The sequence below is a fragment of the Taeniopygia guttata genome, chromosome 3, assembly GCF_048771995.1.
Source record: "Taeniopygia guttata chromosome 3, bTaeGut7.mat, whole genome shotgun sequence".
Lineage (NCBI taxonomy): Eukaryota > Metazoa > Chordata > Aves > Passeriformes > Estrildidae > Taeniopygia > Taeniopygia guttata.
The window spans coordinates 107,649,478-107,667,313 of NC_133027.1; the positions used below are offsets into that span (position 1 = coordinate 107,649,478).

The 17,836-nt window shown below is 43.2% G+C and overlaps 1 protein-coding gene across 1 annotated transcript; it reads left to right on the forward strand.

Moving 5' to 3' along the window:
• Window positions 1–185: 185 nt before the first annotated feature.
• LOC115494584 (calpain-2 catalytic subunit-like) lies at window positions 186–11,587 on the forward strand. The gene is made up of 9 exons (XM_072926135.1): window positions 186–428; window positions 480–683; window positions 1,178–1,247; window positions 4,348–4,466; window positions 5,198–5,355; window positions 7,212–7,332; window positions 7,684–8,572; window positions 8,786–9,357; window positions 9,973–11,587. Exons 1-5 carry the CDS (start codon window positions 186–188, stop codon window positions 5,213–5,215), a joined length of 654 nt encoding a protein of 217 aa, XP_072782236.1. The 3' UTR covers window positions 5,216–5,355; window positions 7,212–7,332; window positions 7,684–8,572; window positions 8,786–9,357; window positions 9,973–11,587.
• Window positions 11,588–17,836: the final 6,249 nt, after the last annotated feature.

A 17,836-nucleotide genomic window follows, 5' to 3' on the forward strand; every position in this document is an offset into this window, starting at 1 on the left:
GCAGGGATGCTCTGTGCCGGGCAGGGATGCTCTGTGCCGGGCAGGGATGCTCCGTGCAGGGCCGGGATGCTCTCTGCCGGGCCGGGATGCTCTCTGCCGGGCCGGGATGCTCTGTGCCGGCCGGGATGCTCTGTGCCGGGCCGGGATGCTCTCTGCCGGGCCGGGATGCTCCGTGCCGGGCCGGGATGCTCTCTGCCGGGCCGGGATGTTCTCTGCCGGGTCGGGGCGATGTCGGGGATGGCGGAGGCGCTGGAGAAGGAACGGGTGGTGGCGGCACCTGCCTGGGGCATCGCTTCGGGGCGCTGCTCCAGGAGAGCCTGCAGGAGGGGCGGCTCTTCCAGGACTCCTCCTTCCCCACCGCCCTTGGCTGCCGGGAGCTGGGGCTCCGCTCGCACAAGACACAGGGCATCGTCTGGCGCACACCCACGGTAGGGTGGCGAGGGAGGGAGGGAGGGATCCCTGGTAGCTTCATTCCATAGTATCACCCGGCTTCCTCCTTCCCTCACCCCCTAAATTTGGGTGGATTGGATCGTGTGGGGGTGGCGGGTCGGGGCGCGGCTGCCGAGCCCTCCCCTCCTGCAGAATCGCGGACCCGTTTCGTGCAGCTGCGGATGCTCCGGAGGTTCCCCTTCGCTCCGGGGACAGGCTGGCAGCGTGACTTGCTCTGCCTGGAAAACAAACAAGTGAGAAAAGTCATTTTCCTCTCCATCCAGAACTCTCCATGTGGACAAATCGCTTTGGGTAGCGCTTGGGGCTGTCTCTTCCGATAACTCTTTCCTTCAGCAGAGCCATGAGTCGGCCACCGTGCGATTTATTCCCGAAGCAGCCATGGGAGCTATGGGGTCAGGTGGACTCCGGGGTGCCTCCAGGCACTTCTGAAAGACCTCGGTGTAGTCAGTGGTGGGGAGGTAATGGCAAAGCAGTGTGTGCACATGTGTGAAAATGCAATGCATCTCCTGGCACGTCCCGTGAAGTGAGCTGGCTACATACGAGCTTTGGTCACCAGCTCCTGTTCTCACTGAGCTTGGTGTGTCTGGTGCCCGCAGCCGCTCCTGCCCTGCTCTGTCTCTGTGGTGTTCATCTGCTGTGGTCAATGGTTTGGTTAATTTGCTGCAAGTGTGCCTTGTTCCCTTCCTCACCTGCAGTTCATGTAATGCAAGGCTTGTTTTGTTCCCAGGAGCTGTGTCCCAACCCCCAGTTCATAGCTGGGACAGCCACTGGCACGGACATCTGCCAAGGAGCCCTAGGTAAGCTGAGTTTTCCATGCAGGTGCTGCCCCGGGGCACCATGGTTTATACACGGCTGTAACTCACTCTAATACCTCCTTTTGCATCCTACCACCTCTGTTTATTTCAAATCAGACCTTTCTCACCTTTCCTTGGCATTTGCAGGTGGGGATGGTGCGAGTGGTTACTGAGCACAGCCTTTCTGAATGCACCAAGCAGGGGTGGCACACACTGCTTTCCTGATGGTTTTTCTGATCATGGCCTGTTCCTTTCACATTCAAATCCATGTGCCTGACTCATTTCTGCCTTTAACAGTCTGCTTGGAAGAGCAGTTGAGTGCATAGCAGGACTTCTGTTTCCCCAGTGAGGGAGAGGTCTGCTGGGCAGGAGGAATCTCCTGAAACCTGGGGGGATGTAGAGAGAAAAGAAGTTGTATGGGGGATTCCCTGCTGCTCATCAGCTCTCAAGGAACACAAAACTGGGGTGTTTCAGGAGGGATGGGCCAGCCTGTGAGCTTCTGCCAAGGCTTCTGCTCAGTTTGTTCAATGGAAACCCCTTGGTGGGGCTCTTCAGGAAAGCTCTGGGAGCTGCAGGGAAGTGCCAGGGGACAGTGGGGAACAAATGGCTTAGCCTGGCTGTGAGTGCACAGCTATCCCAGTCTGGAAGCCTCTCTCCTGCCTTGCCTTACAGAAGGGGTTTAGGTGGAGGATGTCTGCAGAGATATGAGGAGAAGTGCTGCTCCCTGCCTGCGCAGCCCCTGCCCTGGGTATGGAATAGAAATGCTAATATTTCTTAGGAAGAATGGTGTGACAGCTGCCCTCTGAGCCAGACTCTTTCCTCCTGGCCCTGTCTTTCCCAGTAAATACCTTTGCAGTATGTAGTGCTACCTCTGGATGCAGGTCCCAGGGAAAAGGGTCTATCACTTTGCAGAGCAAAGTGGATGTGCTGTGCCAGAGCAGGGAGGGGAATTTCATCATTGCTTCATAGTCTGTCACTGGAGAACAGCAAGGTGACTTTCTTGTTTAAAAACCTCTCTGAAATGCTGATTTTTCCACTGCAGTACAAGCAGCCAGAGGCAGGGCTGAAGGGGAAATTTCATGTTCAGTTCTTTCCCTCCAGGTTCTGAAGCAGTATAAGCACCTTAGATTTTGAAATTATTCTGCAATTTCACCTCTTCCACCTTTCCTGAGGTGTGAGAAGATTTGTGGGACAGATGTATTTCTCAGAGCTTCTCCCGGGGGTCAGCTCTGCCAAGCAAGGGCAGCCTGGAGGGAGCTGCAGGTTGTCCGTGCTCCTGCTGGTGTTGTCTGAACACTGATGGGTTTGGGCCTGAGGGTGTGTCGGAATCTGTGGGTATTGATGATTCTGAGATTGCAGAAAGTCTCTGTCTTTCTGCCCCACTACCAAAGAAGCCATAATTGGTCTGTGCTGGTTTCAAGGTTGTTTATTCTGTTTATCTCTAACATGTTCTGCTGCCCTGCCGCAGCTCTGTCCTGCAGGGCAGCGTGTGGGGCTCTGCCCTCAGTGGGATGTTACAAACATTAAATACCACATTGTAAATCCACCTGTGCTGGATTTACAATAACGTGCCAATATCTGTCACCTACATTGAACAGTGTGTCCCCAGCCTAAACCAACAGAAAAATGCCAAAACTACAGTGAAACATGGAGGGCATGAAGAAGGAGGAAAAGGACAAGACACACCCAATTTCCTCCGTCTTGTCCCCTTTGAATCCATAATCTAGAAACTTAAAATTTTCCTTTTGCACCCATGCCACACTTAATTATTACTCATATCAAACACTCAGAGCTTGTAATTGATCCTGTAAGATTGAAAACTCTTTTCCATGGGCAGAGATCACAGACAGTGTCTCTGGGGGCTCTGTACAGGGGGTTCCTGACCCCCTGCCAGGGTCTCAGACCTTCCAGGGCAGCCAGAGGGAAACCCTGGATTCCCACAAGGGTGGACCTCGAGGGCTGCTTTAGAGTTCATTCATCCTGAGACTTTGTCCCATTTGGATCCCAGCTTCTCACCCATCAGCTTTTGTGCCTCTTCCCATGGGAAGTGTAGGGACTGCTGCTTTGCTGACAGCTGTGGTTCACACACTGAAGCTGCAATCCTGCAGGACTCTTCTGTGGGGTCTCATGCACAATCCCGACTGCCCTCTGCTCACAAAGCACAGGAACAGCAGATCTGGGGATGGTAACAAGGAGTTTTGTGCTGGCTGTGGCAGTCAGGGGATATCTGGCTCTGTGAATCTCTGACCACCTCGCTAAGGGGCTGCAGGAGGCCCATGGCTGAGCAGAAAGGTGACTGCTCTGGTAAATAAAACTGGGCTCTCAAAAGAATTGCAGAAACTAGAGGTGTCATGTTTATAGAGCTGAGGTCTCTTCTCTCTGAGTGGCAAGAGATGGTGTGGAAAAACACAGTCCAGGGCTAATGTGTGTTGGCTCCATCGCAGGCAGGATGAGGAGGTGTGTGGGACTGGGAGACAGTGGCTGCCTTCAGGCCTCTCCTGGCTCTCCAGTGACTGTGCTGGACGCCAGACATGGCACTAAAGAGAAAGGCCTCGAGCAAGAGCCTCCAGAAATGTGTAAGGTGAAAGGAGCTCCTGTTTGCAGGGAGGCTGGCAAGAGACCTTAAAGGGAGCTTGCCTGCAGGACAGGTCTCTGGATAGCAAGGAACACGTTTATTAAACATGGAGAAGGGAAAAGAATGCAGCCTACACCTAAGAAAACACCTTTGAGGAGAAACTGCACCTTTAAGTACCAGTGTGTGCCCACAGGCTCTTTGCCCTTTCCTCTGTGCTTCTTCCTGTCATAAAGGCACTCAACTGAATATTAAGTTTGCCTTCAAACAGTGCCAGAATGGGTGATCACTGTGGTGGTAGGTCAGAAAAGTCTTGCTTTGACTTTTTTTTTTATAACTTTGGTCTTGAGGAAACACTTGTCTGGATCTGGAGGTTATTTGATCTGTCTCAGAGATAAAGTGATGGGAGGGATTGTCCTATCCCAGCTGAGGAATTATTGATTAGAATTCACAATCCTGATGCAGCGCAAAAAAACTAAGTTTGAGTAATGAATGCTGTCTTGTTTTTTTGTTTCACTTTTCTTTTTACAGGGGACTGTTGGCTCTTGGCAGCCATTGCTTCTCTCACCCAGAATGAAGAAATTCCTGCTTATGTTATTCCCAAAGACCAGAGCTTCCAGGATAAATATGCAGGAATTTTCCACTTCCAGGTATGTGGAAAACAGCCTTTTCCCCTTAGTGCTATTGGGCAGGAGCCAGTGTGGCTGTCTATGTATCCATGTGTGATGTTTCCTGGCATGGCTCTGTGGGATGTTGAAGAGCCAGACAGAAAAAAAAGGAGACATCTAAAAAGGGTGGCCTTCTGTCACCAGGGCCTGGGAAGCTCCATTTCATGTGCTCTGTGCACCTCTGAGGGCTTGGCAGGTGCCAGCGCTTCAGTGTGCAAAGAACATCAGTCCATGTGCCCAGGTCTGTGTTCAATGCTCATTTCTGAATCTCCATTTTTGGGCTGGCCAGAGAGGGATTCTGTCTTCTAACTCTGCTATTTTGAATTGACTTAAGACATTTAGATCAGCTGAAAATCAGACCCATAACTGTATAAGGAATTTAAAAACTGTGGAACTAGAGAGGCAAATTATTTGGTCTTAATTTTTTAATATATATTATTTTTTCTGCAGACAGTGTTCATGATTCTTGTCATTGATATGACTAAACCTGCAATGTGTATGCATGACTGTATAATATTTTATGCTGGGCTTTCCAAATACAGAGGTCTAAGAAGCAAAGCTGACTGGAGGGACATGTTTGTAGCTGCTGCAATGCTCCTGAAAGCAGAGCTGGCACATTGAGGGCCTCTGCTGAAGGAAGAGGAGAACAGGGAGCCTGGTGTGTGAGAAGAGAACAGGGCCTGATGGTTGTGCCTCTCCCCCATTTTGTGCAGGCTGAATGGCTCATATGAGTCCCACCACCACCCAAGGCTTCGAGGACTTCACTGGTGGCATTGCAGAATGGTATGAGCTGCAGAAGCCACCCCCCAGCCTCTTCAAGGTCATTGAGAAGGCAGCCCAGAAAGGCTCTCTCCTTGGCTGCTCCATTGCTGTGAGTTAGCAGGTTTATTTCTGGGTTCTTGCTGTGCACACAGGCTGGGGTGGACCTGTGCTGCACCTGCAGGAGCTGCACACAGCATGCCAGTCCCCTCTGCCTATGGTTCCCTGCTCTACCTTATGCCTGAAGGATTTGATTTATTAAAAAATATGGATATTGATCTAGTACCAATATCCAGCTGTGACAGACAAAAACTCTCTAACAGTTTAAGGTTAGAAAGTGTGTGTTTATTCAACACCGGGCAGTGTGTGGGACAGCTCCCAAATACACACCACACCTTCCAAGTGATTACAGAGTCCTTTTATCCATACAAGTATTGAATACCCAAAATACAAATACACATTCATCATTTTGGTACATCCCATTCCTCTCTTCGTATGCCAATCACTCCAAAAGCTATTAAGCATGCGTAGTTTGTTCCTTGAAATGGGTTGGTGTCCCTTTCATGGGGAGGGGTCCCAAAATGAGGAAGTAAATGAAGTCTTCCTCGTTCTGACCTTTCTACCTTTTCAATGCAAGTATGACAAATGAACTCTTGGTAGAACTCCCATTCCTTGTCTTCAATTGGTTTCAGAACAGAGGAGGCCCACAATTGTCTTATGTTCCTAAAAGCTATTTGTCAGTTTCTATATTCTTCATTATAAACCCAGCTAACTAAACATTGTGCTGATAAGCAATCAATTATTAGTTAACTACTAACTCTTAACTTCATCAAGGCCTACTCATTTATTATTATTATTTTAATTAACTCTAGTAAGGCTTATTTCTAACTAAAAACTTAGCTCCTCTAAAATCTCTAAATTCCTTAAAGTTTACGTTTCAGATTTGACCCAGGCATGTGCTCTCCATGGGGGTTAGGCTGAAACTAAATTTCATTAGCTCAAGTAAAAAGCTCATTCCATCCCTTGTGCTTCTTCCATGAGACCCTCTCCTATTTAGGAGGTTGATGGTAATGAATTACACAGGGAGCTGGTTAGGGGTCCTGATGGACATCTGTGTTCCTAAGAAAGCCTTGTCTTGGCAGCAGGATGGCACAGGCTGAGAGGGTTTGGACAAAGAGCTGCTGCTACTGGCTCCTGCAGGCTCAGAGGTGACAATGTCCATCCTCACTGCAGCCTTTTCGTTGCACCTTTGTTGCACAAGGTGTACCTAGAAATGTTCCCAAAAAGTCTGGGCTCTGTTCTTGAAGCAGAGAGTTTCAGACTGTTGCCAGGCCTTTAAAAGGTTTTATGGAAAGACACATTGTCAGAAGCTGGACCCACATGGGAAAGAAAAAGAAGTTTTGGCCCTGTCTTCAAGGATTCAGCATTGCTTTTAGCCTTACTGAAATGAGTCTAAGTATTGTTATTGTGGTAATCACCCTCCTCCCAAATGAGAATGCATCTTAGTTATATCTAAAGGGAACAAAAACTCCATTCATAATGTAAATGTAAATGTTTCCTCCCATTTTTCAAGTCAAATCAAGTCCCAGGAGATGGAAGCTTCACAGCAGGAAAAGTGCTTGGTTAATGTCAATTTGACTTCATGGTATTTTCAAGGTCTGTTTTACTTATTGACATTTAGATAAGAATCTGACATCTGGATTTTTGCCCCAGACTTATAGAAATCCCTTGGTTGGGTCAGGAGGAGAGTAAATATATTATGTTGTTGATAAGTGCTGGCACTTTCTGTAGTGTAAATTAACTGTTGTTGGGTTTATCCTTTGAAAAAAAAAAAAAAAAAAAAAAAACACCTGCAAATTCACCCCAAACCCTAGTGCTAAATCATAGCGGCAGGGAGGGAGGATGGACAAGGTGGTGGTATGGAAAACCCTTCTGAGGAGACTTTGCCAGTGGCCTTGCCTTCCACAGGATGATGTTCAATGACTTCCTGAGGCATTAATCCCCCTGGAGATCTGCAACCTGATCCAGACACCCTGGCAAGTGACAGCTACAAAAAGTGGAGCCTGCAGAAGCTGGATGGGAACTGGAGGTGAGGAGCCACTGCAGGGGGCTGCAGGAACCACCCAAGTAAGAAAAACTGGGGAAACCTTTTGCTTGTCCACTTGTACTTTCTCTGGAGTTTCCAGGAGATGTTTTGGGATGGATTATGGGATATGTAGGACTAATCTCCAAAAAGTCTGGGTGTCTGGGAAATGTGGCTCCCTGATGAGGGTCCTTTGTGGTTGTAAAGGCTGGGGTGGGCAGGGCAGTGCATTGGTTTTCTCTTCTAACAGCTGATTTTGGCAGTCAGAGCCACATCTGTCATATCTGGCATGTTTAAATATCATCACGGTTGCTATGAAAGAAGCCGCTGAGTAGTTTGCTTAAATCCACTTCCCAGATGCATTCTGGACAAATCCTCAGTATTTAATCAAGTTGGAGGAGGAAGATGAGGACCTTGATGATCCTGAGGAAGGCTGCACTTTCCTCATTGGGCTGATCCAGGAGCATTGTCGGAAGCAGAGGAAGATGGGGGAGGACATGCACACCATTGGCTTTGTGATCTGTGGGGCAAGGAAGGCTGACAGGAATGTGGGGGGAAAAGGGAAAATCATTCCCCCTGTAAATGGGATAGTGCAGTACCCATGCTGGGCTTTCCTTCAAAGCTCAGATGGGTTGAGCTGGACAGCAGCTGCAGCAAGGAAGCTGTAAAGAAGCAAAAAGCTGTATCATGCTTGCTTAGCCCCTGTCTCCTCTCCTGACGATGGAGAGGTCAGAGGGGCAGGAGTGAGAAAGAGGAAATGGGGAGAAATAGTAGAGAAATTGAGCCTACAATAAAAATCGTGGTGGGCTGCAGGGAGGAGATTCAGCAGGAAGCCACAGCCAGCCTGGCTGTGGCTGTGGCCACGCTGCCCCAGGTGAACCTCACCTGCCTCAGGGATGGAGCTCAGCCAGCACTTGGCCTTGGGTGATATGGGCTCAACACCCACCTTCCCCTCAAGCCAAGTCTTTTTTCCTTTTTTTTTTTTTTTGTTTTGTTTTGTGGTTTGTTTTTTTTTTTTTCCAATGATGTGGATGTCCTTCAGATCAATGTTGCAAAGTTCTTTAAGTAACATGCAAGGCTGCATTTCAAAACGTTTCTCTTCTGCCAGGAACCAAATCACGCTCTGCATTATTGTCAAGGTTTCACTTTGGGTTTTGTGTTTTGCAGAAAATTTACAGAGAAATTGATGTGGATCAATTGGGTACCATGAACTCGTATGAGATGAGGAGGGCACTGAAAATAGCAGGTATTTATATTGATCTGTCTCTTCATAGGATTCCATCCGTTTCAAGCAGGGTTGAGAGATGCTCAGAGCCATACAGTCCCATCTTAACTTACTGAATTTTGGGCACACTGGAGCCTTCCCCTCCTGCCACCACAAAAGATCAGGCATTTAATTTTGTACCCATGTTTCTCTTTGGAAATTGAGTCTTTTAAATCCTTGGCATTGTATTTTCAGGGTTCAAACTGAGCTGCCAGTTTCATCAGGTCATCGTGGCTCATTTTGCTGATGAGGATCTTGTCATTGACAACTTGGTGCACTGTTTGATTCGGCTCAAATCCTTGTTCAATGAGTACACACAGTACAGGATTCCAGCAGGATAACTGTCCAGGCAGACATCCTGTCCAGAATCCCAGGGTAAGATATTCAGACAAATTCAAACCTGAGATATTAATCTGGCTTCTCCTAGATGCAGGAATCAGTCTTTTAGGCCAGGCTGCTGAACCACAGCCAGTCTTCCCTGCAAACAACTCAATGTTGATTAAAAAATACTAGGCAACAATTAAAAATGTTCAGTCTTGCTCCTGCACAATGACTTTGGAGTGGCCCTTTCTGATTTGGGCCGTAGGCCATTGTCAAGTTTTAGATGCTGGGACTAAATTCCTTATTGATCCTGAAGCACAAGGAAAAGAAAGACTTTTAAATTAGTTCCTGTATTTACCATTGTCTGTCATCTCTCTCCAACCACAGAAATTTTTAGAAAACTGGATACAGAAAAAAGTGGGACTATAGAATTGAACCTGGTTAATGTAAGTTCATTTAGCTCTAAAATATTTATTTTTGGGGGGAAAATGGTGGGGAGGGGAATGTAGAGTCTGTCCTGCTCCATTCTGACTGAGGATGGCTGGTTTTAAGTACTCACATTTCTGCTGGATTTATCTACCTTGTATTTATAAGTAGCCTTAGAAAGATTACCTTTGAAAAACGTACCTACATCACATTCTCTCACAGACACATTTACATTCACCAGAAGCCACCTTTGGTAAAAGCAGTCATTTTGGCTTCTTCCCTGCTTTTCCTATCAACAGAGCAAAATGTAGGTGCAGTTGTGTAGGCAAGACTGATGGTCTTGCTCATGTCTGCTTCTTTCTGCCCCATGTGTGCCCAATAGAAAGGACTAAGTTTGGAGAAAAGTACCCTCCTATGTGTATTTGACTTCCTTATGACCTAAACATAACTTACTTCTGAACCTAAGAATCCCAAAACTCTGATTTAAATGAGATATAAATTTAAATCACTCCGGAAATATCCTAAAATTACTTCTGTAACAACAGGCTGACTATATGCTAGAAATGCAGCTATGCATGCTTGCTACAGCTCTTTTTATTAATTATAACCTTGTTTTCCTCTCTCTCTTGCTACAGTGGCTGTGCTTTACTGTCATTTGAGCCACTGGCATCAGCCTGAGACCTCAAGAGGAGCATGATCAGGGGAAGATAATCAAGCTACATACAAGTAATATCCAAACATGAATGTGCCTTAACTCACACAAAGCAAGCAGATTTTGCATGCAATTGCAAGAAGAAAAACATTCTACTTCCACAGAAGAACCTGCAACCTCATTTTTATGGGTCTGACAGTCTGTGCCTACTCTCATATAGCCTCTGGAAAAAGGCTTTAGTTTAGTATCAATCCTCAGTGCAGGTTTTGAAAACACTGCTTTGCTAATATCTTTGTATTTAAGGTGTTTTACAGGACTTCAGGAAGAAAAGCTCATTATAGCTTGACAGTCTGGTTTTACAAAGTGCTTTTTGAACAACATCCTGCATATATGAAATTAATAAAGAGATAGTATTGCATATCTAAACACCTGTACTCAGAGACAGGGGTTCCAAGCCCCAGCATTATCCTAGTGAAATATTGTTCAAAGAATTTGAGTAGCAAGTACATCTTTGACCAAGTGAGCATTGATGTGCCTGGAGCTGGAGGCTGCTGGTAACAAAATTCTTAGAGAAAGACCATGCTTTCAGGTGGAATCTTAAGTGCCTGTATCTTATTTATCTTCCTTTGAAATATAAGAAAGCATTTAAATTAAAAATAAAAAGTAGAAATAAAGTTTGCCAGACTGTTATTTCTGCTGAAAATAAGCACTATTTTTTTTTTCTTAGAGATTGATATTCTATACCCCACACCCAGCCTGTTAAAAGCAGAGGCTGTGACTGTGAGCCAATTGCTGCTGCCTTTAATTTCCCCACCTGAGGAATTGTGTCCTCCTTACAAACTATTTCTTCCTTATAGACACCATTTCAGAAAGCAGTAGGACTTACCTATAGGAAAACATGAGCCTGCAGGGTGAGACACTTTCTAAATACCCTTAAGGAATTATTTCCTCCTCTGTTAAATACTGTTCAGTATCAAATTATTGCCAAATGTAGAGATAGAAAGGACAGCTCTATAGGAAAAGCTTTATTTGGAAAATACCTGTACCAAGTTGGGTTTTTTCCTTAAGATGTCCCCTAACTTTTAATGTTAACAACGTGTCACTAACAGATTCAGCTCAATTTTAAATGCAGCAAAACTACCTTGAATAGATGGGGGAGGAGTGGCTCAGTTTAATGCAGAAAGTAGCTGAAAGTTAGTGTAATGTAGAACAACAGTGTGTCTTACTGGCAACATTTCTAATAAAATCACTATTAAAATACCCAGAGTTAAAGCTTAAGAGGAGACAAAAATTAATGGTGGAGTAAACAAGTAGAGTAAAAACAAGTACATTGTCAAGGACTACAGAAAGTTTCTACACTTAGTCATCAAAGTACAAAATACATGAGGCTCTTTGTAAAAAGAGGAATTGAAAACTACATTTCTGTTACAGCACATGATATTTTGAATACACAGAATTTCTAAGATGCTACAGCTGTTTTAAAAGTTATTGCTTAATGGATTGGTCATGTGGTTGTCACTCTTCTGATGCACTTCAGTTTTTTTAGCTTCTTTTAACAAACATTCTGCTTCCAGCAATAAGCAGTTGGGTTCTGTGCACATACTTCAATTTCTCCCATCTGAAAAAAGCCTCTGGATAAATTTGGACAAAGCCAAGTTATCTGTTTCATGATGATTCCTTCAATGGCAAAGTCAAAAGGTCCTTGTATTTAATGCAGAAAAGAAGTGAGACTCTTTTCTGCCATGTTTGAAGACAGCTGGGTGGGTACTTGAACACATCAGCTTGATTTGACCAAAGGCTGTAGAATTTCATCTGCTTGTAAGCATTATTTCATACTGTACAATGCCCTCATCCATTTGCTAATGCATCAATCCTTCATTTGTTTTCAAAGCACATTTTTCATAGCTTTCAGATTTCATTGTCATTGAAATAAAGCTCATGGTATTGGAACCAACACAAAATGGACTTTTTCTGCTGTAAGTTATCCATGATTAGTACTTCAAGAATCTGGCTTCTGTACTATTTATTGCCAAGCTTCTTTGTCTAGGTTTAATCCTAGATAGCTGAGGGTAAAACAGAAATGAGGTTTAAAATTCTAGTGCTTTAAAAGATTACTTTTTAAAAAGAAAAATAAAGGAGAAAAAAAAAAACCCTTTCTTTAGTGTTACAATTCTAATGTTATCCATAGTAGCAAAAAGCATGCTTATAAAAAACACTCAGGGCACTGATAAATAAGAATTTAGCAGTCTTAGGCAAGCTTAAAAAAATACCAACCATGTCAGTACAAAAGGAAGGTACTGAGCAGCACATAACTGAGTACTTTCAGCTCTACCCAGATTAGGTGGACCAGGAAAAGCTTTGTAAGTCAAGAGACTTCTGTGTTCAGTGAATTGTGGGATTGTTCCCTGTTTAATAAATGGGACCAGAGAGGTGAAGTCTGGTTTACTTTTATGGCAGTATAGCTTGGGGCAAGCTGGAAACATCTGTCTGCAGAAGGACCATGGAAGTGGAGGAGCTTTGCTCTAGAGTGGAGGGCAGGTGGCCAGTCCCACGAGTGACCTGCCCAGCAGGAAACTGGTCCCTGGGCCACGTGCTGCTCACACAGCCTGGCTGTGGGAAATGAATTTGTAAAGAATTCTTAAAATTTGATAGAAAGTTCACACAGTCTTGTACATCTGTATGCAAACATTGAGATAAGGTGCGTTGATTTTGGAACTAGATTGAACTAGAAACAAGTTTTGACGAGTTTCAAAATATGGCCTTGCAAAAAGATCAGATATTTGAGTGAATTAGAACAGTGAAAGATGCACTGTAGCAGGACTATGTGGGGAATAAAAAGAGGTGGTTTGTGTTAGAAGTAATAGCAGCATTGTGTGGCAAAAGCTAATAGGCTGAAAAAAATTTATAAGATATTGTAACCAGGAAATAGGTTGGCTTCTGATGGAATAATGTTGAGTTTTACATCTCCTGTGTCTCACTATTCATCAAGGCTGATAATGGAATAAAATCTTTTAAAATGCCTCCACTACCCCATCTCTGTAAAAGCTGGGAGCCACACACACAGGGGTGCAGAGGACAACTGACAGGACACAGCAGTGTCACAGTTAATTAATACTGTGTAGTTTCCCCCAAAGATTCTGTTGAGATTGTGTTGTGCTTACAAAGGTAAGTTTTGATCCCTAGTTTAAGCTGTGCTGCCTTGTACTTTTTTTTTCTATAAGCACAGATGTTCCTTGTGTTCTTACAAACCTGTGCTCAGGCTCAAAGCACAAGCTTATGAACAAGCACTACATGCACAACCCACCACGGGGTAGGCAAAAATCAAAAAGCTGCCATTTTAACCTTTCTATGAAAGGCTGATGGCTGCTCTCAATTTAGAAATGTTTACTTTGGAGAGGGGAAAAAACTGAGCAGGAGTAGTATGTTAGGCAGGATTTTACAGTACATGGTGTGTAGGTCTGACGTGGAACTGATACAGACATGAAAACTGATTTTGCATTAGATATAATCGCTCTGCAAAGTCCAACCAGTTTAAGAGTAAGGATTATCTGCATGAGAAAGGAGGCTCAGCCTACTTCAAGCATCATACATCAATCAGCTAAAATTCACAGTGTTTAATTTTGAAGAACTTCTTATCTCCAGCACCAGGGCAACTAGAATTGCAGAAAAAAATCTTAATGGAATTTTTATGTGTGTGTCCATCTGCCATTGTTTTCTAGCAACTCAGCTATGAGGAGAAACACAGGGACATAATTTAAGTATATCTTATTTGTTATTTTGTTTTAACACTGTTATTTTTAATAAAAGGCAATACAAAAGGTGATGAGAGAAGGAGAGGCTATTCATGTAAGGCCTCAGACAGATGGTTAAAGGTTACTTAAAAAGCACAGGAGAAACCAAAGATCTGCCTTTATTGAGCAATGTGATCTGTTTTCCAACACTAGGAAAAAAGATAACCTAGTTTTTTGCAGTGTTTATCTCCTTGGATAAGGAGATACACAGGTGCCCTGTGTACACAGGGGAGGATTCATGACTCGCTCTTCATGCAAATTTTAGTTCTGAAGGCCTTTTGTGCCAATACCTCGCTTTTTTGAAACAGGGAAAATTCTCAAAAAATCACAGAATATCCTGAGTTGGAAGGGACCCCCGCCCAAGGAATCACTGAGTCCAGCTCCCAGCCCTACACAGGACAGCCCTAAAATCACCCCATGTACCTGAGAACATGCTCAAGAAAATCTCATTCACACATCATGTTTGGATAAAAGGGTTTTTTTCCTCTAAGATAGCGAGACTGAGACAGCGTGAAAATTTACCAGGGCTGTTCTGTAACTTGCTTAAAAACATTTAATCTGTGCTCAAGGCCCCATTCCAAGATAAACAAGGGTCCCTTTATGGGAGCAAAGGCTAAGGCAGCAGCAGGGACAAGGTGACTGGAGAAGCTCTCTGTATAGAGGACAAGGACTGCTAAAAATTAATTGCAACTTGTAACGTGAAACCAGTAAAATGAATATGCATGAGACTCGATGCATATGTATAAACAGGTGGGAGATAAAAAAGGTTTGGGAATTCTCAGAGGCACACATGTCCTTCGAAGGGGGAATGATCCCCACATGTGCCCAGCGTTGCAATAAACATTGCAGCTTTACAACTTTTACAAAGTTGTGGAGCTTGATTCTTTTTCCACAACTCAATATGATCAAATTAAATGCAATTGAAAAAAAAAAAAAAAAAAGAGAGAGAAAATTGGGGAATTCAGTGACTACAAGAAAATGGACTAGGATTACATGAGTTGCAGTGAAATGGACCAAAACATGCCAAAGTAACCTCACAGATGTTGCAAAATCAGTAGAAAAAAATCAAGGAAGAAGAGAAAATGCTGAGGGGAAGATATGGGTGAAATGGCATGGATACTGAAAAAAAAAAAAAACAAAAAAAACTTTGCCAAAGTGAAATCCATCCAAAGGCATGGGATGCCATGAAGTGCAGGGATATGGAGCAAAGCTTGCCAAATTAATCCCCATTGAAATCACAAGATTTCATTTCCTTTCAGGAAACGAAATGAAATCTTGGAAACAGACTAGAAGGACTTACAAACACTCTGGAAAGGAGATAGGATCAAATGAATGCAATTGAAAAAAAAATAAAATTAAATAAAACTGAGACATTTCTTGACTATGAGAAAAATTGTTGGGGGGAAAATGAGGGGCAGTGAAAAGGACCAAAACATGCAAAACTAACCTCATAGATGTTGCAAAATCAGGGGGAAAAATCAAGGAGAAAGAGAGAACATTGAGGGGAAGATAAGAGTGACATGGCATGGATACTGAAAAAGAAAAATAAAAAATCTTCACCAAAGTGAAAGCTATCAAAAGGCATGGCATGCCATGAAGGTCAGGGATATAGACCAAAATTTGCCAAAATTGATCCCCATTGAAATCGCAGGAAATTGCATTTGCAGTCTTCAACTTTTCACCTGGATCTGAATATTGCAGGGAGTTCAAAAAATTTGAGTTCTGGCCAATTTCTGTCCCAGTCACAATGTAATAAATTTCTAGATTTAAACTTTATTTGCTTAACTGTTTTACTGATTGCAATTCATGGCAGAGTGAGAAGCCCTTCTGAATATGAAGTCTTAGAATAGTTAGAATATTTTCAAAATATGGAAAAAATTACATGGATTTATTATACAGAAAAAAATTCAAACTCTGAAAAATCAAACTAGAACCTCAAGTTTACAAGTAGTGATTGTGCTGAGGGGATGAGAAAATAGGCCTTCCATGCACTTCAGCAGTAGAGGAGCCTCTTCACAAACATTTGAATTACAATGAGAGCAAAATCAAGTTGACACATAGAAGCTGTGATCCTCAAATCAAATATGAGTCACAGCAAAAGCGATGGATAAATAATTTTCTTTCACAAATAAAAGGGTTCAGACCAGAAAGCAGTGATAAAAAAAAAAAGGAAATTTTCCTGTATTAGAGAAAGTGAGCAAAAGATGCAATTTATTGAAAGAGATTTTTTTTGAGTAAAGCATTTTTCCTACTCTCCATAAAGTACCTTTCTTTTGTGCTCATTTTTTCCCTGCATGGTCTTCCATTTTCTTCATTCAAGTCCTTAAGTCAGCGCTGCAGTAATCCTTAAAAATATGCTTTTACCGATTATTAATGAAGATACAGTTATACAGTTATTATAGCCTTAAACTGGCCAAAGAAGTGAGCAGCTTGCCAGGGCAAAAATAGATGTGAGTCCCAGCAGGCCTTAGCAAAAGAAAGGGAAAGCACAGTCAGACTAAGAAAGAAGGATGAACTCGGCAAATCTCCCTTCTCATTACACCCTAAACGTTAATTTCTTTTAAACAGCTCCTAGATGTTTCTTTGGTCTCAAGATCACTGTCTGTGAGTTCCTTCTGACCTCCTGTATGACCTGGTTTGGTGAACACCTCGGGACCACCGTCACTTCAATCATCTTAGCGCAGGCAAATTCCACATGAACGGGGATAACACCTATATGTGAACACTTTCAAGATCTGGCTTTTGGTTATGGTATCAAATAGTTAAAGGCAATTGAAAGGGAAGCATCTTAAAAGGTGGCTATTGTAGCAGGGCATCCCCAGCATGGTAGTAATTAGTATTGACTCCATGATTCCAGAAGGCTGATCCATTGCTTTATTGTACTATACTATACTATACTATAAGGAAACTCATCCCCTTCCAGACAGTCCAATACAGTCAGACCAGATTGGTCAACTGAATCCAAAACACCATCACCAGTGGTAAATTAAGAAATCACCCTTTGGTAAACAAATCTCCATAACACATTCCTCATGTGCACAAGTGCACAGGTGCAGCAAGCAAAGATAAGATTTGTTTCTCATTCTTTTCTCTGATCTTCTCACAGTCAAAAGGGAAAAGTTGTGCCTGCTGCTCTCTGTGGAGAGAGCTGTAACTACAGGTGGCTCTGGAACAGATTCTCAGATAATAAACAAAATTTGGTACGTTGTTATTTGTTTTTATTTTCATTTCTCTCATGGCCAATATGTTTGTAAATATTTGCTGATTTTTCTCTTTGCATGGAGATAGTTTTTTTAATTGGTCTTTAAATACTGACTCATAAAGGTCTCTACTAAAAGGCTTATCCTGGACATACTTTCAGCAAAAGAAACAATAGGAGGACTTTCTAACCAACTGCAATGTAAATATCCAGAATTAAACTACCCAGCAAAGGCAGTGATAGAAGTAATGTGTTCAACGGGTTTCCAAAGAAAAATTAAGATTTTAAAGTTTACTAATGTAATCTGTGGGATTTAAATTTAGATTATTTATCATCCATGTTATTAAAAATTGAGAAAATAAAAGCTCGGGGATTCATAAAATTATAAAGCCCTTCTGGCTTTTGGAAGCAGAGCCTTTTAAAAATTTTTTTTTTTCAATAAAATATTCTTTATGCATCAGATATGGCAGACCCCTGAGGTTTAATAGCCCATTTTAGCAAGAGGATACCTCATTAAGTAAAAATGATTTCTCAAGAAGTGGTAATATGGTGCTGTAAGAAAAGAGGAAAGCAGCCAGCCACTGGCTTCATCCTTTGTATTGGGAATGTCTGATTTTCCTAGCCTTAGTAGGCGCATCATAAAATCTTATAGTTCAGGTCTGTAGGGCATATTTCATGTACTGCAGGAGACAAAGGGGGGGAAGGTCCTGAAGATGCTCGCAGCTGAGGAAACAACAATCATTTTGCTCATGAGCAGCAGGGTAGCACAAGGAGGTGTGCAGAGCTGGTGAAGCACTCAGGTGTTTCATGAGAAGGGTGGGATATAGCTGCTCTCAGTAGTTTTTGTGTGGAAGAAA